The sequence below is a fragment of the Somniosus microcephalus genome, chromosome 32 (assembly GCF_052327205.1).
Source record: "Somniosus microcephalus isolate GS21.2 chromosome 32, FLI_Smic_1.0, whole genome shotgun sequence".
In the NCBI taxonomy this organism is placed as follows: domain Eukaryota; kingdom Metazoa; phylum Chordata; class Chondrichthyes; order Squaliformes; family Somniosidae; genus Somniosus; species Somniosus microcephalus.
The window spans coordinates 30,510,227-30,534,114 of NC_141018.1; the positions used below are offsets into that span (position 1 = coordinate 30,510,227).

Consider the following 23,888-nt stretch of genomic DNA (forward strand, 5'->3'; position numbering starts at 1 on the left):
GGGGAGTTTTTTTTTTTTTTTTTTTTAAGTGCCGTATATTTCGGAGGAACTATTTGACACAGTCCAGACTAAGCACCGCTGTGGTTGCCATGTGCTCTCGGCGGACACCTATCAACACAAAAGGCATACACGTGCTAATTTGATGTGAAGGCTGAATTCATAGATTTGAACAAGTCGATTCCGCTCCCATACCCATCAGGTGCGCAGCTCTGTATCCTCTCGGCCAATTAGGTGCCAGCTTGGCTCACACATTTTGTTGCACTCGCACCTCCTGGTCAGAGGTGGGTTCACGCCTCACTCCAGGATTTCAGCACGTGATCCCAACTGAAGTTCCAGTGAAGCACAGAGGGAGTACCGCGAGTGGAAAGTACGACACGGTTCAGTGAGGTCCCATTTGCCTGTGCCGGTGATTCAGCTGGACATTAAAGACCCCATCCCAAACTGCGAAGAGGAGCAGTGTGTCCTGGGCCAACATTCCTCCCTCAACCACCAAAAAACAGATTCATTGGCAACTCATCTCATTAGAAGAGGTAGGTTTTAAGGAATGTCTTGAAAGGAAGAGAGAGGGGCAGCGGGGTTTAGGGCCTAGGTGACTGAAAGCACGGCCACCGATGGTGGAGCGAAGGAAATTAGAGATGCGCAAGAGACAGAGATTGGAGGAGCGCAGAGATCTCGGAGGGTTGCGGGCTGGAGGAGGTTACAGAGATAGGGAGGGATTTGAACACAAGCACGAGAATATTAAAAATCGAGCCGTTATCGGAATGGGAGCCAATGTAGGTCAGCGAGTACAGGAGTGATGGGTCAACGGGACTTGCTGCGAGTTAGGATAGAGGCAGCAGATTTTACAACGAGCTCAAATTTGCGGAGGGTGGTAAGTGGGAGGCCGGCCAGGCGAGCTTTGGAATCCTGGAGTCTAGCAGTAACAAAGGTCTGGATTAGCTGAAGTTTACATGTTAACTGAGCTCAAGGGTTAACTTTCCAACAACACTCAAGACGCTCGACACCATCCAGGACAAAGCAGGCCGCTTGATTGGCACCCCATCCACCACCTTAAACATTCACTCCCTCCACCACTGGCGCACCGTGGCTGCAGTGAGTACCACCTACAAGATGCACTGCAGCAACTCGCCAAGGCTTCTTCGGCAGCACCTCCCAAACCCATGACCTCTACCACCTAGAAGGACAAGGGCAGCAGGCGCATGGGAACACCACCACCTCCAAGTTCCCCTCCAAGTCACACACCATCCCAACTTTGGAAATATATCGCCGTTCCTTCATCGTCGCTGGGTCAAAATCCTGGAACTCCCTCCCTAACAGCACTGTGGGAGTACCATCACCACATGGACTGCAGCGGTTCAAGAAGGTGGCTCACCACTACCTTCGCAAGGGCAATAAATGCTGGCCTCGCCAGCGACACCCACATCCCATAAATGAATTAAAACAACTGCAATTTAGCTCTCAAATTCTGAAGTAATTTTCACTAAGAATCCATTTGTTTAATGTACGTGAGAGAGAAGCAGGGTATGGGGGACATCTTCACACAGACATAATTCAGTAGTGTCTGCATCTGCTGAATCTCTGCTGTGCCTAGGGTGAATAGTAAGATACTATTTTTTTTAATAAAAGAGAGTACTTCTGTACTTGCCTGTTGTGCGCTACCTCTCGCTGTGGTTGTTTGCTGGTCCTTGCCCATTTTACGGAAGTTCTCCGAATACTGCTTGTTTTCTTCAAACGCAATGTCCAACCTCTCTCGAAGTTTCTTCAACTCTTCATGAACCTTCGACTGCCCACCAGCAACCATTTGCAACTCCCGCTGACCCTCCGTCTCAAAGGCATCCTCATCTATAAACGTTCAGATGATTTAAGAAAATGAAGTCTTGAATTGAACGCACACGCGCACGCCTATAGTGTCAGCTGTGGCTCAGTGGGTAGCACACACACCTGAGTCAGAAGGTTGTGGGTTCAAGTCCCACTCCAGGGACTTGAGCTCATAAAGCTAGGCTGACACTCCCAGTGCAGTGCTGAGGGAGTGCCGCACTGTCAGAGGTGCCGTCGTTCAGAGGAGACGTTAAACTGAGGCCCCGTCTGCTTTCTCAGGTGGATGTAAAAGATCCCATGGCACTATTTCGAAGAAGAGCAGGGGAGTTGTCCCCGGTGTCCTGGCCAATATTTCTCCCTCAATCAACATAACAAAAAGAGATCAGGTGATTATCACATTGCTTTTTGTGGGAGCTTGCTGTGCGCAAATTGGCTGCCGCGTTTCCCACATTACAACAGTGACTCCACTCCAAAAAAGTACTCCATTGGCTGTAAAGCGCTTTGAGACGTCCGGTGGTCATGAAAGGCGCTACAGAAATGCAAGTCTTGCTTTTTATAGATTCAGAATAAAGCTCACTCTATACTGCCCCAACAATGACCTAGATTTTCTGATCTGCGTAATTGTAAAATAAATGGGTAAAAAAAAAAATGCCAATCAGAAAATCTAGTCCAATGTCAAGAACCCAAGAGCAAGGTGATGTTTCCATTTCTCGCATCAAGAACAGAATGGGGCTCTTTTCTCTGGAAAGGCGGCTGCGGGGGGTGACCTGATAGAGGTCTTCAAGATTTCCACTTCTGGAGAAGACCATAAATACAAGATAGTCACTAATAAATACAATATGGAATTTAGGAGAAACTTCTTTACCCAGAGTGGTGAGAATGTGGAATTCGCTCCCACAAGGAGTAGTTGAGGCGAATAGTATAGATGCATTTACGGGGAAGCTCGATACACACGAGGGAGAAAGGAATAGGATATGTTGATGGGGCGAGATGAAGAGGGGTGCGATGAGGCTCGTGTGGAGCATAAACACTGGCACGGACCAGTTGGGCCGAATGGCCTGGTTCTGTGCTGTTAATTCTGTGTAAAGTTCCCACTAAGAACAAATTGAATTCTGATCAATATTGTGTTACTGACAGAGAACAGGATAACCCCCAATCACCCCCCCCCCCACTGTCATATCACGCAATAGCCTCACAGCTGGCAAAGACCAGAGACATAGTCACTGCATCAATCATGGCTGAACTTGAATCCATCTCCCAAAGTGACCAGATGCTGCTCAAACCCATCGTCAACCAGTCCAATTCCAATGGTTTTAATTGTTTTCTGATGAGTCAGTCGTAAAGTCATAACGGCACAGAAAAGAGGCCATTCGGCCCATCGAGTCCGTGCCGGATGACTGACGACAATATAACTGGTGCCCAGGGTGAGAGGAGGGGCACCATCATTATTTAATACGTATATAGTTTTGACTACCGGAGTTCTGAAAAAGTACTGTGCTCCAAATTATAAACACTCCCACAAATGACGTACAGCAGAGTAACACCCAAAGTAATTCCAGAATTGCTGCAAATCAACCTCTCGACTTTGGCAAGGAAGCGATTCTACGGATCTCCAGGTCTCACTGGGGTTAATTCCGACTTTGGTCGATAGTGTAAAGACAGGGCGATCTCAGGTCAGCCGCTCGTTCTACACCTTTCTTTGCTTTTCTTCTTCACGGAAGTCACATAACGAGTGGCCAATCCAATATCGGCCGTTTTACATTATCGCCTAAATTTTTAAATTGCTCCCACTGACCCAAACGCAGACAGCTGACCACGTAAAAGATACAGCGGTCTTGGAGGGAGCACAGCAACGATTTGCCAGGATGCTACCCGAGATGATTGGATTTACTTATAATGAGATACTGGGTAAACTTTAGTTATATTCCTTGGAGACGAGAAGCTGATTTGATTGAGATGTTTAAAATAATAATGGGGTTTGACAAAATAGACAGATAATGATTCTTCCCTCTAGGAGGGAATCGGGGAACAAGGAGACATAATCCTGAAAGCTGAACCAAGGCAGTTAAAGTAAAGAATATGCCACTCTTTCAAAATGTCCGACCAGCACCCTACCTGGTGTGTTCAGCTCAGGGTGTTCTTTCTGAAATTCATCTTTTCGTTTTTCCAAGTCTTTCTCAAAGCGCTCGTACTCCTTCTGATACTCCTCCTGTTCTTTATTAGGTATCTGGCTCGAAGTATCCTACACGTCACAACATACACCGTTGGGTGAGCCAGAAAAAAAATTGTATTCTACCATTAAAATGCCCATGGTTTTGCCCATAATCAGTTATACACACACACAAACGTAGTGATGGAGTTGGGAGATTTCATTAACTCACTCTAGTCCCAGCAAGTGGTCAGAACCTGTAACTGCATCGTGATAACTGACGGGGGGGAAAAAACGTTTTTCTTTATTTGTTCTTGGCACATGAGCAGTATTTATTGCTCATCCCTACTTGGCCTGAGGACATTGAGAGTCAAAAACATTGTGTGGGACTGGAGTCACATGTGGGCCACACCGGATAGGGGTGGCAGGTTCCCTTCCCTAACGGACATCAGTTGAACCGGTTGGGTTTTTACCTCAAGCTGGCAATTTCCGTGGTCATTTTTCTGATGCTATACTGACGGAAAATCGTGACAACAGAAAGTAGGGCTTGTGGACAGGAAGTGCTAGTCCTGCGCAGGATTTTTTTTGTTGCATATATATATCTTAAATAGGACCAAAAAGTGAAGTTACTCGGGCATGAGATGTCTGCTTTTCCAATTGCATGTTGAGTGGAAAAAGGCAGACTGATACCTGGGATGGCAGGAATGACATATGAGGAGAGATTGGGTCAATTAGGCTTTTATTTTGCTAGAGTTTAGAAGAATGAGAGGGGATCTCATTGAAGCTTATAAAATTCTAACAGGACTAGATGCAGGAAGGATGTTCCCGATGGCAGGGGAGTCCAGAACCAGGGGTCACAGTCTAAGGATAAGGGGTAAGCCATTTAGGAGAGAAATGAGGAGGAATTTCTTCACCCAGAGAGTGGTGAACCTGTGGAATTCTCTACCACAGAAGGCAGTAGAGGCCAATTCATTAAATATATTCAAGAAGGAGTTAGATATATTTCTTAAGGCTAAAGGGATATGGGGAGAAAGCAGGGACAGGGTACTGAATTTGGATGATCAGCCATGATCTCATTAAATGGCGGAACAGGCTCGAATGGCCGACTCCTGCTCCTATCTTCTATATTCAAATTATTGTGTATAATATCACACACACACACACACACACACACACACACACACACACACACACACACACACACACACACACACACACACACACACACACACACACACACACACACACACACACACACACACACACACACACACACACACACACACACACACACACACACACACACACACACACACACACACACACACACACACACACACACACACACACACACACGTACGTTAAGGGCTAATATTCGAACTTCTTTGTATCGTGGACCAACAGACTTTCCAAAATAAACAGGATGGCTTTGAAGTGTCACGAGAAGAAAGCATAGCATACCTTCTGCTTTTAGTGTCTGAGTGTTACATACGAGAAGTGCTGGTGCAAAGAAATAAGGGACAGTAATGGCATCAGCCATGAGTGATTAAGGTGTAACTTTGGTGGCTAGAGTAATAAACGTCGGTAGAGGGATCATTAACTGTAATATGGAACGATGACGGTTAATAAGGCCCACTCTTCAAAGGATTCAAGAACAGTTGAGTCAGGAATTCTTGCTCGAGAGATGTATCTTTGAAGTAAATAATCGTTTACGGTTTTCAAAAGGATTCAGGGACAGATACATCATGAGCAACGTTTCCTGCTAAGCTGCGCAGCGGTCTGGAGGTCCCGCGCAGGCCGCTCACCAGCTTTTGCATGGATGCAATTGCGCATGCGCAAAAATTTGAATGGGCCGCGCAGCCAGTTAAAGGGACCTCGCACAAAAAAAGTTAGAGGGAACGTTGATCCCGAGGTCATATCTGTCACATGTACCATTGATGTTGGCAAAATATGGTGTATAGAGGAGCATGGTTTTCAACAGTTCTTTGGAAGGTTAGAGAGATAGAACTAGAAACCGAAAGCCACTCTGTGTACAGCATAGATCGACACCTATACTGGATAGTCTGTTCCATGTATTCCACCATCAAGTGTCTCGTGCTTACTCGAAGCGTGTCGTTGTGAATCATGGAAGGGAGGAGGTTGACCAACAGTTGAATGTTAACAGCACACACACATCTCTCCATGAATGTTAGGAATTATAGAAAAATACTTCCAACGCCAATAAAATAGCAAGCTGAAGTCCACATAATTTACATTCAGGATACTCCCTTGATCGGTGAGCACATTTAGTACGCACCAGATAATGGAAAAATGCACCCATAAAACGGACACCCAGACATTTGCAATGACCATAAAGAAGCGTGCTGTTTAAGAAACAGCTGTCATAAATGTGTCTTATTCCCCCACAAAGTAAAAGACCTTTTGAGTTCAAAGCCTTGCCATGTAAAACATTTCAACCCAAGTGTTACATAATGCTAACTGCTTTCATCAGTAAGCTGTTGATTAAAATGTAAGTTAGTATTAGTGAGCTGGCCAGCGTACCTTGGACACTGCCTTTACATTACATACTACGTAGAATGTACAGCACAGAAACAGGCCATTCGGCCCAACTTTTCTATGCCGGTATTCGAGCCTCCTCCAACCCTACGTGATCTCACCCCGTCAGCATACCATTCTATTCCTTTCTCCCTCATACACTTTATCTAGCCGCCTCTTAAATGCATCTATACTATTCGCCTCAACTACTCCATATGGTAGCTAGTTCCAAATTCTAACCACTCTCTGGGTAAAGTAGTATCTCCTAAATTCCTTATTGGATTTATTTGCATCATATTTATGGCTCCTAGTTTTGGACTCACCCTCAGGTAGAAGTAACTCCTCAATGTCTATCCTATCAAACCCCTTCATAATGTTAAAGACCTCTATCAGGTCACCCCTCAGCCTTCCAAAAGAGACCCCCGCCTGTTCGGTCTTTCCGAATAGTCATAACCTCAGTTATTGGCAGCAGGTGCAGGTCCCAACACCTGATCCCCAACAGGCTGCAGGGTTAAGACACCCAACATGGTGTGATGGGAACTAGGATCACAGCACGGTATCTCAGTCTCATCCAAGGAAAAAAGAGAATGTTGAGTAATTAAGGGGACGTCAGAAGCAAAATATTTCTAACAAAGATTTACAACTCAGTAAGTGCATCTCCAACAACAGCAGACACAGTGACATAAATCGTGCCATTTATGTGGAAAGGACTTATGAAATATGCTGGGCGGCCTGCTGGTGGCGCTGTCCAGGGAGAGTATAAATACTCAGGCATGGGCCCAGCTTGCTCGGTGACATTTTGTAAACAGGAACTAGTGAAGGATAACTAGACTTCCATGTTGTGAAACAGTCGAGTAAAGCCTTGTTTAATACTCTGACCAAGTGCCTAGTAGTTTTCTTACATCACACAGTGGGCGAAGTGTAAACTTCAATGGTGCCTCCCACTCCTGTATGCCCACCTCTGCTATAACCCAACATTCCACCCCCAGCCCCCTTCAATTTCCATGGTCTCCCTCGGTCTGGGGGCATGGAGGATTCCATGTGTACGCTGCCAACGCCCAGCTCTGCATTCCACCATTGGCCATGGCTGACTCGGTGTTATCTGACATCAAGTCATGGATGAGCCAGAATTTCCTTCAATTGAACGTCAGGAAGACCAAAGCCATCGTGTTCGCTTCCCTGCCACCCCATCCCCCCCTAAGAAAAAAAAACTCTGTACCCTTGCCACTGATTCCATCTTCCTTCCTGACTGCTCATTCAGGTTGCACCAGATTACTCTCAATCTCAAACCAGAGCTGAGCTCCGGACTCCATCTCCTTGACCGCTCATGTCCACCTCAACATCACCTGCCCCTGCCGTTACTTCACCCTACTGCAGCCAAAGCCACTATCCACACCCGACATCTCCAGACTTGATTTCTCAAAGGCCCCCCTCGCCAGACTCCCGAAACTTCAACACAGCCAAGGTTTCGCTCACATTCTGTTCCCACCATGTCATTGCCAGTTTACCTCGGCTCCTTGTACTCCATTGCATGGATTTCAAATCATCTCCTCTACACATCCATCCACAGCGTGCACTACACCTCGGTGACCTCCTCCACCTTGTCCTGTCACAAGCCCCTTTGCTCCTCCAATTCTGGCCTCCACTGCATCCCTTCCACCCAAACTGAGGGCGGAACTTGTAGTTGTCTTGCCCTTACTCCGGAACTCCCTTCTTCAAGCTTGCTGCCTCGCTTCCTCTCTCTCTACTATAGTAATCTGGGATGTTATGATTAAGGTTATCCACCAGGTGGTGCTGTAGCCAATGCTGCTACTAAGGTCAGAGGTTTGCTTCCTGTTAAGGTCAGAGGTTTGTTTCCTGTATAGGTCAGCACAAGGTGGAATGCCAGGATGCTGATGCAGGCTGTCTGTAAACGTGTTTCCCAGTTGTTAATAAAGTACTCGTGTTAATTCTAACATCTAGCCTCGAGTTCCTTGTTCCACTTTCTGGATTTATCACATCTACCTTTTAACATTTTCTCAAAAACCCACCTGCCTTTGATCACCTCTCCTAACTCTCCCACTTTTTTCTTCTGTAAGGTGGGCATTGATTTTTTCTGGGTTAAAAAGTACAGCATTATTGCAAATCGTTGATGTAATTTGAAAACTGCCAATATGTTGCTGTAGCGACAGCTCCTTTCCAATTCTCAGAACACTTACATAGAAACATAGAAGATAGAAGCAGGAGTAGGCCGTTCGGCCCCTCGAGCCTGCTCCGCCATTTAATGAAATCATGGCTGATCATCCAAATTCAGTACCCTGTCCCTGCTTTCTCCCCATATTCCTTGATCCCTTTAGCCTTAAGAAATATATCTAACTCCTTCTTGAATATATTTAATGAATTGGCCTCAACTGCCTTCTGTGGTAGAGAATTCCACAGGTTCACCACTCTCTGGGTGAAGAAATTCCTCCTCATCTCAGTCCTAAATGGCTTACCCATTATCCTTAGACTGTGACCCCTGGTTCTGGACTCCCCGACCATCGGGAACATCCTTCCTGCATCTAGTCTGTCTAGTCCTGTCAGAATTTTATAAGTTTCAATGAGATCCCCCCTTGTTCTTCTAAACTCCAGCGAGTATAAGCCCAATCGACCCAATCTCTCCTCATAAGTCATTCCTGCCATCCCAGGTATCAGTCTGGTGAATCTTCGCTGCACCCACTCCATGGCAAGAACATCCTTCCTCAGATAAGGCGACCAAAACTGCACACACTACTCAAGGTGTGGTCTAACCAAGGCCCTGTACAACTGCAGTAAGACATCCTTGCTCCGGTACTCGAATCCTCTCGCTATGAAGGCCAGCATACAATTTGCCTTCTTAACCGCCTGTATGCTTACCTTCAGCGACTGGTGCACAAGGACACCCAGGTCTCGTTGCACTTCCCCTTTTCCCAATCTATTGCCGTTCAGATAATAATCTGCCTTCCTGTTTTTGCCACCAAAGTGGATAACCTCGCATTTATCCACATTATACTGCATCTGCCCAATCACCCAACCTGTCCAAATCACACTGGAGTTTCTCAGCATCCTCCTTCCAGCACACACGCCCACCCAGCTTTGTGTCATCTGCAAACTTGGAGATATTACATCTAGTTCCCTCGTCTAGATCATTAATATATATTGTGAATAGCTGGGGTCCTAGCACCGATCCCTGCGGTACCCCACTAGTCACTGCCTGCCACTCTTAACATGCAATGAATTCATCAGTCAGCTATAATCACCAGTCACTGGGGCATGAACTAAACTGGGAAAAATGCTTTGTACAGAACTCTGCTCTGATTACATGCCATCTGTGCCACGACACACAAAATCGACTAGCTGCTTGCCACGTCTTCTCACACGGACCACGGCTAATTTGTTACGCGGCGCGTCTTGCTGGCGTGACTTGTCATCAGCGCAACACCTGTCCAACAAAGGCTGTGCCCCCCACCACCGACACTCACCATTGTCCCAGGCTCGGTCAAGCTGAATGTAATAAATGACACAACATCGTGGTCGTCTGCAAGAGAACAGAGTTATATTTTAGTGTTTTGGTGTTGATGCATTTTGCCCGCTATAGGCAGTGGGCGCTGGCGTGAATCAGTCATTCATGAAAGAAAGACTCATGAAATAATACTGAGCGGCCTATGGGTGGCGCTGTCCAGGGAGAGTATAAATACTTGGGCACGGGCCCAGCTTGCGCAGGACATTCTTAACAGGAACTAGTGAAGGACACAACTAGACCTCCATGTTGTAAAACAGTTGATTAAAGCTTTGTTTAACGCTTAGACCAAGTGCCTAGTAGTTTTCTTACGTCAGGCGCTAAAACCAGAAAGGTAAGTAACCAAATTTTTTTTTTGAAACAGGAAATTTCCACTTAGCATCTGCCTCTCCTACTAGTTAGCAATGGCATCCAGAATCTTATCGCTAAGGTAATCGCACTTTAACCAGGTGCAAACTGCTGATTGAAACTGCTCGAAGACCCAACTTTGCCTGAAATCAGCAGAGCCTTTCAAATCGGTAAGTACTTATTGAACAACAACAACTTGCATTTATATAGCGTCTTTAATAGTAAAACGTCCCAAGGCGCTGCACCGGGGCGTTATCAGACAAAATTTGACGCCGAGCCACGCGGAGATATTAGGGCAGGTGACCAAAAGCTGGGTCAAAGAGGTAATTTTTAAGGAGTGACTTAAAGGAGGTTAGAAAGGTAGAGAAGCGGAGGGGTTTAGGGAGCGAATTCCAGAGCGTAGGGCCTTGTCAGCTGAAGGCACGGCCGCCAAGGATGGAGTGAAGGAAATCGGGGATGGGCAAGAGGCCAGAATTGGAGGACCGCAGAGATCTCGGAGGGTTGTAGGGGCTGGTGGAGGTTACAGAGATAGGGAGGGGTGAGGCCATGGAGGGATTTGAACACGAGGATGAGAATTGTAAAATTGAGGCGCTGCCGGACTGGGAGCCAATGTAGGCCAGCGAGCATGGGTGATGGGTGAACGGGACTTGGTGCGAGATAGAATACGGCCAGCAGAGTTTACAGACGGTGGAAGATAGGCCAGCCGGGAGAGCTCTGGAATAGTCGAGTCTAGAGGCAGCAGCGGCATAGATGAGGGTTACAGCAGCAGATGGGCTGAGGCAGGGACGGAGACGGGCGATGTTAAGGAGGTGGAAATAAGACGGTCTTGGTGATGGAGCGGATACGGGGTTAGAATTTCAGCTCAGGGTCAAATGGGACGGCGAGGTTGTGAACAGTCTGTTTCAGCTGCAGAGAGCTTTGCTGACTAAGTGTGAGTCTTTAGTAAAGGGTGCCACTATTTTCACTTAAATTTGACCAATTTGTCTTCATTCTGCAAACGGTGACCCAGAAGGATTTTTTTTCCACAATGCAATTCCTGGGACAACAATTGGAGTTAGCTTCATCTCTCAACACCACTGCAAACCGAGTCTAGCTTCAATTCCACCACTAGATGGAGCCTACACCACACCACATTGCATTGCCCATCCACGGTTAGTGCTACATTAGGAGATTGTGAGATAAACACGAATGAGGGAGGCCATTTGGCTCATCCAGTCAGAATAAAGGAGGACTTCCTTTAACATAGAAACACAGACGATAGGAGCAGGAGTCGGCCATTCGGCCCCTCGAGCTTGCTCCGTCATTCAATGAGATCATGGCTGATCATCCAAATTCAGTACCCTGTTCCTGCCTTCTCCCCATATCCCTTGATCCCTTTAGCCTTAAGAAATATATCCAACTCATTCTTGAATATATTTAATGAATTAGCCTCCACTGCCTTCTGTGGTAGAGAATTCCACAAGTTCACCACTCTCTGGGTGAAGAAATTCCTCCTCATCTCTGTCCTAAATGGCTTACCCCTTATCCTTAGACTGTGACCCCTGGTTCTGGACTCCCCGACCATCAGGAACATCATTCCAGCATTTAGTCTGTCTAGTCCTGTTAGAATTTTATAAGTTTCAATGAGATCCCCTCTCATTCTTCTAAACTCCAGTGAGTATAAGCCCAATCAACCCAATCTCTCTTCATACCTGGGATGGCAGGAATGACGTATCAGCCTGGTGAATCTTCGCTGCACTCCTTCCGTGGCAAGAACATCCTACCTCAGATAAGGCGACCAAAACTGCACACACTACTCAAGATGTGGTCTCACCAAGGCCCTGTACAACTGCAGCAAGACATCCTTGTTCCTGTACTCAAACCCTCTCGCTATGAAGGCCAACATACCATTTGTCTTCTTAACCGCCTGCTGCACCTGCATGCTTACTTTCAGCGACTGGTGTACAAGGATGCCCAGGTCTCGTTGCAGTCCCCCTTCTCCCAATCTATTGCCAGATAATAATCTGCCTTCCTGTTTTTGACACCAAATTGGATAACCTCACATTTATCCACATTATAATGCATCTGCCATGCTTCTGCCCAATCACCCAACCTGTCCAATTCATACTGGAGTTAACTAAACAACTTCTCGAATACTTTATAATGGGCTGTATTTTCCGATGCCTACACGCTGTGTACACACCCGTAGGGACATCGGAAATGCCGGTTTCAGGTATGCGAAGCGCATGCGCTGAAAACCGGTATTTCTGATCTGTCGAGAAAGCTCGACAGATCGGACGCCTGCCCTGGAGAAGGGCCTCTGCGGGGGGAAGAGTTCCGCTTTCTGCAGACCCTCCGCCCACAGAAAACCCTTAGAAATCTTACGCCTGGTAAAAGTGTAAGGCCTGCTTTTACCAGCATAAGAGTTGAAAAAAAGTTTTAAAAATAATTTTAAAATACTTTTTTAAAAAAAAGGTAAGTTTATTTTCAGCCCTGTAAAAAAACTCACTATTTTTTCAAAAAATTTAATTAAATAGTTTAAACAAAAATTTAATGTAATTTTAAAACATGATTTAAAAAAAATGTATTTGATGTTTTGTTGTCTTTTTCCAGTGATCCCCATTCATACTTTTGAAAAGGTCTGTCAAAAGTATGAAGGGGGATTCCCTTATCCCATTGGCTGGCATGGCCCACGTGCGAACTGCCTGCGCCCCCGACACGTGGACCCTGCACATTTCGACTGTGGAGGCGCCCAGGAGCGGAAACGCCCTCAGGTAAGGGCGTAGATTTTTCCACAATAGGAGGCATCTGCACGCAGGAAGCCTCCGATCGGAAATGACGGGCCATTGCATTGCTCATGCACGGTTGGTGTTATATTAGGAGATTGCGAGATAAACACGGTTGAGGGAGGCCATTTGGCTCATCCAGTCAGAATAAAGAAGAACTTTGACTTCCTTTAACTCAACAACTTCTCGAATACTTTAATATTTCATTGCAATTTTAACCAATTCACAATTTTACACCTCTCCAATACCCTTCTCTTTATGCAACAACGTTTGTCTTTGATCTCGAATCATATTGACTGACTCTCTTTATGGACATCAGTCCCCTCTACAGCAGGTTTCCCTGTTGCCACTCCTCCTCTATTCTTACCTACTTGCAGTGGCACTCTTGCCTCCAAGTCAGAAAGTTGCGGGTTCGGGTCACACTCCAGAGACTTGAGCAGAAAATCTAGGCTGACACTCCCAGTGCAGTGCTGAGGGAGTGCTGCACTGTCGGAGGTGCCGTCTTTCAGATGAGACGTTAAACCGAGGCCCCGTCTGCTCTCTCAGGTGGACGTAAAAGATCCCATGACACTATTTCAAACAAGAGCAGGGGAGTTCTCCCCGGTGTCCTGGTAAGCAACCAACATCACAAGAGATTATCTGGTCATTTATCTCATTGCTGTTTGTGGGATCTTGCTGTGTGCAAATCGGCTGCTGCGTTTCCCTCATTACAAGTGACTACACTTCAAAAAGTACTTCATTGGCTGTAAAGTGCTTTATGATGTCCTGAGGTTGTGAAAGGCGCTGTATACAAGTTCTTTTTATGTTGTAAAAATACCCAAATTCATTGATTAGATTTTTTTTTTTTTTTTTTTTAAAAAGCAGTTTTTTTTTTCTAAAGTCATAATCGATAGATCTCTTTGTAAACTGATATAATTTCCTTGCTGGAAAAGGAGGCATGTTTGATTCTACGAGTAGTACCAGACCTGCACCATGTCCTCTGACTAACAGAGACTCTACATGGCTAGGGAACAGAAACTGACACAAGGTTGAAAACTTGCCCCCCCCACCCCCCAAAGTCCACAACTTCCAGTGTTTTAACTACTTTAACGATCTACTTTAAAATTCTCATCCTTGTTTTCAAATCCTTCCACGGTCTCGCGATCTCTGCAATCACCTCCAGCTCTAAAACCCCACCGAGATATCAGCGCTTCTCCAATTCTGGCCTCTTGCGCATCCCCGATTTTAATCGCTCCACCATCGGTGGCCGCGCTTTCAGCTGCCTAAGCTCTGGAATTGCCTAAACTTTTCGGCCTCTCCTCTTTTAAGACGCTCCTTAAAACCTACCTCTCCTGTCCTAATGCCTCCTTATGCGGCTCAGTCAGATTTTGTTCGACAACGCTCCTGTGAAGCGCCTTGGCACGTTTTACTACTTTAAAAGGTGCCATATAAATGTATGTTGTTGCATTTTGATAATGCCCCCACTAGCAGATAAAAAAGATGCACTGTAGGCGAGTGCGACAACCAAACTAAAAGAGGAGAGATGCGCATTATTTGTTTCCTGAATTAATCAGGAAAAGAAGAAAATCTACACCGATGCCATAATTAATTAATATATGCGACAGTATTGCTTCCTCACTCACCAGCAATTCCTCCAGTAGCTGCTGAAACGCCAAAGTAACCACTCGAAGCAAGGTTCATGTTTTTGACTTCAGTGCAAAACTCATAGTTCTCATCGAAATCGGACACCCCCATGTTCAGATATACCTGAGGGGTTGGGGTGGGGCGGGGTGGGAGGCGGAGGAAGGAAGGAAGGAAGGAAAACAGTCAGCGTCAATACATAGTGTAACAAAACAATGTATTCCTTCAAGCGAGAGCTGGACCGGCGATCACCTCGTACAGAGGATGGATACTGCGTATAACTATCAGGGCCAGCGTGAGCTCCTGGACTCGTTTCCATCGCCTAGGGGGAGAGGAAGTTCTCAGATTTTCTCCCCCCACAAACAAATTGGACTGGGTTTTTAAATCTAGTTTTTCGCCTCTCCCTGGAAATCATGGGGAGGAGCAGATAGTCTATATATTGTTGTACACAAGGTATCACAATTCCCTCCCTAAACACCTCTCTTTTCCTTTTAAGATGCTCCTTAAAACCTACCTCTTTGACCAAGCTACTGGCCATCTGCCCTTGCACTGAGTGCAACGTATCCAAGTTTGCTGATGATACAAAGTTTGGTGGGAAAGTAAGCGGTGAGGATGAGGCTGCAGAGAGATATAGACAGGATTGACTGAGTGGGCAAGAACATGGCAAATGGAATACAATGTGGGCAAGTGTGAAGTTATCCACCTTGGTAGGAAAAACAAAAAAGCAGGACATTTTTTTGAATGTTGAGAGATTGGGAAATGTTGGTGTTCAGAGGGACCTGGGTGTCCTTGTACACAAATCACTGAAAGTTAACATGCAGGTACAGCAAGCAATTAGGAAAGCAAATGGTATGTTAGCTTTGGTTACAAAGGGATTAGAGTATAAGAGTAAAGAAGTCTTACTACAATTATACAGGGCATTGGGGGACCACACCTGGAGTATTGTGTACAGTTCTGGTCTCCTTACCTAAGGAAAGACATACTTGCCGTAGAGGAAGTGCAACGAAGGTTCACTAGACTGGTTCCTGGGATGAGGAGATTGCCCTATGAGGAGAGATTGAGTCGACTAGGCCTATATTCCCTAGAGTTTAGAAGAATGAGAGGTGATCTGATTGAAACATATAAAATTCTTAAGGGGCTTGACAAGGTTAATGCTGAGAAAGTGTTTCCCTTGGCTGGGGAATCTAGAACACGGGGTCACAGTCTCAGAATAAGGGGTCGGCCATTTAAGACTGAGATGAGGAGACATTCCTTCACTCGGAGGGTTGTGAATCTTTGGAATTCTCTGCCCCAGAGGGCTGTGGAGGCTCAGTCATTGAGTATATTCAAGACAGAGATCGATAGATTTTTGGGAATTAAGGAATAAGGGGATCGGGCGGGAAAGTGGAGATGAGGTAGAAGATCAGCCATGATCTTACTGAATGGCGGAGCAGGCTCAAAGGGCCAAATGGCCGACTCCTGCTCCTATTTCTTATGTTCTTAAGTTCTAATATCTCCCTTATGTGGCTCAGTGTCAAATTCTGTTTTTCACACTGCAGTGAAGCGCCTTGGGATGTTTTACTATGCTAAAGGCGCTATATAAATATATAAGTTTTTGTTGTCGTGTGGGGCGGGCTGGATGGACCAGAGGGTCTTTCCGTCTGTCATTGTTCATATTTAATTACAACAGCGACTCCACTTCAAAAAAAAAAAGTATTTAATTGGCTGTAAAGCACTTTGAGATGTCTGGTGGTCATGAAAGGTGCTATATAAATGCAAGTATTTCTTTCTTTTAATATGACTTCAGATAGACAGAATAAACGCAATTTTTAAAAAAAGGCTCCAGCTAGCTGTAACTCTGGGCAAAGTCCACTGTTTCTGTGATGATACTGACCAATATTGGCTGCACAACCAAGGCCATCGCAATGGGAAATGTTCATCATCCTGGATGGATTTGCTTTGTTTTCCCATCAACATCGCTGTTCAAAAATTAAGTCAAAAAACTGCTTGATGGCCAAGATCCTCTGGACCCATCGGTGGTTGTAATCAGCCCCTAAAGCAGTCTTCAAATGGGCCTACATTTTTTAAGGCTAAAGGGATCAAGGGATATGGGGAGAAAGCAGGGACAGGGTACTGAATTTGGATGATCAGCCATGATCTCATTAAATGGCGGAACAGGCTCGAGGGGCCGAATGGCCTACTCCTGCTCCTATCTTCTATGTTTCTACACAGGCCACAACAAGTTGGCTATACAACTAAGCACCAGAAGCATACAAGAGCCCTTCTCTCAAAAATGGCACAAGAGAGGCGAGTGTAAAATTGTCAACAGATAACAAATGCGAATCTACAACATGAAATTGGACAACCAGCAACTGCCTCTAACGGCTAAATTTAGACTCACTGTCTAGGTTCACACATGGGGAAAAAAAAGTTACCTGGGCGAGCAGTACCTCAGCACGAAAAAAACCCCACAAGAACATAAGAATTAGGAGCTGGAGTCGGCCATACAGCCTCTCGAACCTGCTCCGCCATTCAATAAGATCATGGCTGATCATCAACCACAACTCCACTTTCCCGCTCGATCCCCGTATTCCTTGATTCTCTTAGGCTCCAAAAATCTATCGATCTCAGCCTTGAATATACTCAACGACTGAGCATCTACAGCCCTTCTGGGGTAGAGAATTCCAAAGATTCATCACCCTCAGTGAAGAAATTCCTCCTCATCTCAGTCTTAAATGGCTGACCCCTTATCCTCAGACTGTGCCCCCTAGTTCTAGACTCTCCAGCCAGGGGGAAACAACCTCTCAGCGTCTACCCTGTCAAACCCTCTCAGAAACTTATACATTTCAATGAGATCACCTCTCATTCTTCTAAACTCCAGAGAGTATAGGCCCAATCTACTCAATCCCTCCTCATAGGACAGCCCTCTCTCTCAGGTTGAATCAATCTAGTGAACCTTCGTTGCACTGCCTCTAAGGCAAGTATATCCTTCCTTGGTGCAGAGACCAAAACTGTACACAGTACTCCAGGTGTGGTCTCACCAAGGCCCTGTACAATTGTAGTAAGACTTCCTTACTATTGTACTCAAGAAAGGGAAAGTGTGTGATGGGGAAGAAAAGTGGACACTTGGGACAATGGCAAAACAGGACAGCACTGGCATACCAGCCTGTAAAGTTACACATTTAACAAAGTCAGTCTGCATTAAAATTACTAAACTGCTTACCTGCAATGTCTTCTGGTAATATCTTATCCTGACTCGGATAGCGTGATAACTGTTGCGGTAATCTCGGCGACACGAGCCCAAAGCATGGGTTGCACCATCGCTGCAATTTGGATTAAAAGACAAACCACAGTTACAGCTTTATCAAATGTATTTGAAGTAGACGAGTTAAAACATAAAACAGGTCGTATCAAAGTTACATTATTAACGTGAAATAATGAGTTAATCCGCCATTTCGGAATACAAAAAAATAACGCTCCTCCCAAAACCCGCGACCTCTATTGGCACTAATCCACTTCCCGCCTCCTTTGAAACTGGCATGGAGGCGGGTTGAGTGTGGGATGCGGTCGGGACCCCCGATTTCGGGATTTTAACCCCCCGCACGCCTCCAATCCTGACTCCACGGCCCAATGAAAATCCTGCCCATGGGCTTTGGTATGAGAGTATGACGCTAGGGCTTGTTCTCCTGGTTCTTACTCCAGTCAAAACGATCGACCGGCTTCAAATACGTAGATGCATTGAAAGCCTGCAAAACGTGCATTTACATTAGCGGCTGGCTTACCCATAGCTTTTGGCAGTTTCTTGTCGCATTGCTCCAATGCAAATTTCATTTTTGTTTTGTAGGTGGATGGGCACTTAACATGAAAGAGCTCAAATTGTTACAAACAATTGGAAAAGGAGAATTTGGAGGTAAGTAGCACCTGTTAATTATGTTTAACGTGGGGGGGGACTCATCTGAGTTACTGTAAGTGGGGTTCAAATGTTTCTTGCCATGTTTGTAAATATGCTTTGTTAGTAACTACTGCTTTATACTTAATAAAGAAAACTTGTTTAGTGAAATATTGATAGATTCATTAAAAAAAAAACATTTTTTCATTGAGGGTGATCAGATGGAGAGTACCCTCACTTTCCTGACTTTCCTTCCTTCCATTCAAATGGAAAGCTGTTTGCATAGCGAATGTAGAAAGAACTTGTATGTATTGCTTTTCATGATCTCGGGCATCCCAATTAAGTAGTTTAATGTAGGGAGAATGCAGCAGCCTACTTTTGCACATCAAGGTCCCAGAAACACCAATGAAATAACGACCAGATAATATGTTTGGTGGTGGTTGAGGGATAAATGTCGGCCTGAACATCGGAAGAACTCCCCCACTCTTCAGATATCATCATGCGATCTTTTGCGTCCACCTGAAAGGGTTTAACAGCTCAACTGAACGACGGCACCTCTTGACAGTGCAGCACTGCATCACTACTGCACTGGGAGTGTCGGCCTAATTATATGCTCAAGTCTCTGGAGTGGAGCTTGAACCCCCCCCGACCAGCTGACTCGGAGGCATGTCTGAGCTGAGGTGGGATCAACATTGCCTCTTTTTTTTTTAAATAGTCCCAAATTCCACAAGAATGTACTGGTGTCCTGCAGTGGTTTGCCAGACTTTATTATCTGTCCCGATTTCTCCTTCCTGTCTTATTTCATTCAGCCTTGGTGTTATGAGGATTGACCATTTTCCATGGTTTCTTTAAAAAAAAAATCAACTCTGCTCTGCATATTCTCAAGTTCTATGTTGTATGTAATGCACCTCCCTTGACTCAATCATTTTGTTTTTCTGCAGATGTGGTGTTGGGTGAATATAGAGACAACAAAGTAGCAGTCAAATGTATTAAACATGATGCAACCGCACAAGCGTTCATTGCTGAAGCATCTGTAATGACGTAAGTTTAACTCTTAATCCTGTACGGTCTTGTTGCATCCAATGGCATTACCATTGCCGAATCCCCACCATCAACATCCTGGGGGGTCACCATTGACCAGAAACGTAACTGGACCAGCCACATAAATACTGTGGCAACAAGAGCAGGCCAGAGGCTGGGTATTCTGCGGCGAGTGTCTCATCTCCTGACTCCCCAAAGCCTTTTCACCATCTACAAGGCACAAGTAAGGAGTGTGATGGAATACTCTCCACTCTCCTGGATGAGTGCAGCTCCAACAACACTCAAGAAGCTCGACACCATCCAGGACAAAGCAGCCCGCTTGATTGGCACCCCATCCACCACCTTAAACATTCACTCCCTCCACCACTGGCGTACCGTGGCTGCAGTGTGTACCATCTACAAGATGCACTGCAGCAACTCGCCAAGGCTTCTTCGGCAGCACCTTCCAAACCCGTGACCTCTTCCACCTAGGAGGACAAGGGCAGCAGGCGCATGGGAACACCACCACCTCCGAGTCACACACCATCCTGACTTGGAGATATATTGCCGATCCTTCGCTGTCGCTGGGTCAAAATCCTGGAACTCCCTCCCTAACAGCACTGTGGGAGTACCTTCACCACACGGACTGCAGCGGTTCAAGGCGGCGGCTCACCACCACCTTCTCAAGGGCAATTAGGGATGGGCAATAAATGCTGGCTTTGCCAGCGACGCCCACACCCATGAATGAATTTTTTTTAAATAACAACTTCTAAAAAAAATAGATTACTACAGAACTCAAAACCCACTATCGCAAGTTGTGACCTGAATTCTAGTAATTGTGGGCCAACACCAGAAAAATGACCATAAAAGCTGCTGGATTGTCCTTAGAACTGGATCACTAAAGTCCTGAAGGAAAGAGAAAATATGCCCTCCTGCCCAGTCAGACCCACAAGTGGCTCCAGGCCCACACTACATGGCCGACTCTTAATGCCCTCAGAAGTGACCGAGCAAGCCTTCAATAGTAAAAAAAAATTCAAGACAGCACACCACCACCAACACCTTCATTTATATAGCACCTTTAACATAGTAAAACTTCCCGAGGCGCTCAACAGGAGCGTTATCATTAGGGATGGACAATAAACATAGCCCCCTCCCTGTACTGCCCACAGCCCAAGTACAAATTTTTAAAAATTAAGATTTGACTACAAGAGCTTTAAGGCCATCAGTGTTGCAGAATATAGCACGTTAACACACCCCCCCCCTCCCTGTTGCTCTGTCACAACATGAGTTATAATCCAAGGCTACTCTACTTAAAGTGGAAAGTTATGGAGGAAGGGAAAGACGGAGAAGTACTCGTCCATATATGGGCTTTAGAAAGTGTCACTTTATTACCCTCCCCATTAGGATAAATATCTATTTTCTAAATCGAACGAGGAAAATTTACAAATAGTCTTCGATTCACTACAAATTTCAAGAAACAATTCATGATTCATCCAAAATAACAGAAAACGCTGGGAAAACTCAGCAGGCCAGTGCAGCATCCGTGGAGAGAAACGGAGTTAATGTTTCAGGTCGAAGACACATTCGTCAGAACTGGATTCATCCATATGTGCAAGTATTTTTTTAATATATATATATGAACCAATCTGCAATTTTATATCACACATAAAATGAAAACTTACTTCAAGTGATCATAGGTGAGTTTCCCATCATTTCCCATCACAAGGATGATTGGATTGTTTCTCTAAGAGCCAGAAGAGAGAGAAGTTGATGAGCGTTAAGCAAACTTTCACTTCATGGATCCAACAGGGCCCAAGCGCCGAGCTGGCACTAGAATTCCAGCAGGGTTCTAAAAGGTGGCGACTCCACCAAACTCGAGAATTGATCAGTCGGGTTTTTGCTTCCCTCCGAGCAATTGGGACGCAAGCCAAGTGAAAACTAGCCCTTTGGGCAGCGCTGCCAGTAGCTGTGGACCCGCACCTCTCGGCATCAGCCACCTTCAGATCCAGGAGGTAGGAACATGATCGGGTCATCATATTACCAGAATACTCATTTAGGAATAGGATTGCAAAATCCTCCATTGCCTTAAATCACAAGAGTGCGGTACAGTAATACCTTTTACAGTACCACATCCCCGAGAGCAGCATCACCCATCACCCAAGCTGATACTCTGAATTTAGCCACAAGAGAATTTAACAAGGGTTACTGGTTTTGTGAATCGCTGGTCCTGTACGTACACTGTAGCTTTCCTAAATTAGTTATATTAGTCCTGTTTTTCTTCACCTGCCCTGTAAACACAATGCTTATTTTCCTACATTTTGAATTTGATTGGATCTCCATATTTATCCATGGATCCTCACTCCTCGATGCACTGCTTATTTTCCTTACTGAAGTATGCTTGATTTGTTCCATACCCTTTTAAAAATTTCCCATTGCTGACCTATGGTTCTATTTGACAATTTTCCTTCCATTTATTATGGGCAAGGTGCCTTTTTTCTCACTATTTTATTCCCCAGTTCAGTGCCCTTTTCCTCGACATTTCATTTTCCATTCTTACACTGAACGTAATTGTACTGTGGTCACTGTCCCCCCCCCAAATATTCTGCTACTTTCAGCTCACCTATTTGCTCCACTTCATTACCCGGAACTCGGTCAAGTCATAGAATCTTACAGCACAGGAGGCCGCCATTCGGCCCTTCATGCCTGTGCCGGCTCTTTGAAAGATGTTCAATTTAGTCCCACGCCCCCAGCTTTCCCCCCATAACTCTGCAAATGAGTCCTCTTCGAGTACGTAGTCCTGCTTCCTTGTAGTGTCAGCTGTCGCTCAGTTAGTAGCACCCTCGCCTCCGAGTCAGAAGGTTGTGGGTTCAAGTCCCACTCCAGGGACTTGAGCACAAAAATCTAGGCTGAGACTCCAGTACAGTGCTGAGGGAGTGCCGCACTGTCAGAGGTGCTGTTAAACTGAGGCCTCGTCTGCTCTCAGGTGGATGCAAAAAATCCCAAGGCACTATTTCGAAGAGAAGCAGGGAAGTTCTCCCGGCCAATATTTATCCCTCAAATCAACATGACAAAAACAGATTATCTGGTCATTATCACGTGTGGGAGCTTGCTGTGCGCAAATTGGTTGCCATTACATTACAACAGTGACTACACTTCCAAAAAAAAGTACTTTATTGGCTATAAAGCACTTTGGGACATCCGGTGGTCATGAAAGGCGCTATGTAAATGCAAGTCTTTCTTTTCCTTTCCACTGTAGATCAACCACTGATAGAGGCAAGAATAAAGAACTTGTATTTATCGTAGTAAAGTGTCCCAAGGCACTTCACAGGAGTGTTATAAGACAAAAAAATTGACACCGAGCCACATAAGGAATTAGGGCAGGTGACCAAAAGCTTGGTCAGTGGGGTAGGTTTTAAGGAGCGTCTTAAAGGAGGAACGAGAGGTAGCGAGGCGGAGAGGTTTAGGGAGAGAGTTCCATAGCTTGGGGCCTAGGCAACAGAAGGCACGGCCACCAAAGGTTAAGCGATTATAAATCGGGGATGCTCAAGAGGGCAGAATTAGAGGAGCGCAGATATCTCGGGGGTGTTGTGGGGCTGAAGGAGATTACAGAGCTAGGGAGGGGGCGAGGCCATGGAGGGATTTGAAAACAAGGATGAGAATTTTGAAATCAGGGCGCGGCTTAAGAGGAGAAATACTTGTGCAATGCTGTGCTGAATAAAATGTTTTCAATGCGTCTATTAAGTAAAATTATCCTTTGAACAAATTTATTTAATTGGAACCCAGATTTCTACCACAGCACAGTTAAGACCATCACAGTCTTTCAAACACATGTTCAATTACCTCAAAAGGCTTAACACCATCAAGTGCCACAACCCACAAACATTCTGCTTTTGCTTCCTGCTGCAAACTTCCATTTAAAAATCAGGAATAATTTCCGCCAAGAGCCACTCCTAAGGATGCTCCAACACGCCCAAGAGATATCACACTCAGATCTGTACGTTCTCGCACTGAGCTCCCAATTTAAAAATATGGCACCAGCTAGCTAGACAACTAGTTGCCAACAAATATTTAGGCTCATCGCATAGAAGGAAAGAACGATGATGAGACTGATGGTTATGTTGAAACTATGGATCTTTTCGGGGAGGGAACACTGAACTCCAACTTTGGCTGTACAACTAAGAGCATGTTGAATGTAGGCTTGGACTATGCAGGGCTGCAAGCGCTGGGGAGGTCGGCCAAAATGACCCA

The 23,888-nt window shown here is 45.5% G+C and overlaps 1 protein-coding gene across 1 annotated transcript in view; it reads right to left on the bottom strand.

The window, feature by feature from the left end:
* Window positions 1-1,465: 1,465 nt before the first annotated feature.
* The window catches only part of LOC147097360 (protein ERGIC-53-like), a 28,286-nt gene continuing 5,863 nt past the window's right edge, over window positions 1,466-23,888 (bottom strand). The window contains exons 4-9 of the mRNA XM_085972274.1: window positions 21,323-21,384; window positions 17,955-18,054; window positions 14,755-14,878; window positions 9,982-10,037; window positions 3,934-4,060; window positions 1,466-1,842 (exon numbers count right to left, since the gene is read on the bottom strand). Coding sequence (XP_085828400.1) covers window positions 1,481-1,842; window positions 3,934-4,060; window positions 9,982-10,037; window positions 14,755-14,878; window positions 17,955-18,054; window positions 21,323-21,384 — 831 coding nt within the window. The 3' untranslated portion in view covers window positions 1,466-1,480. The remainder of the gene's footprint in view (window positions 1,843-3,933; window positions 4,061-9,981; window positions 10,038-14,754; window positions 14,879-17,954; window positions 18,055-21,322; window positions 21,385-23,888) is intronic.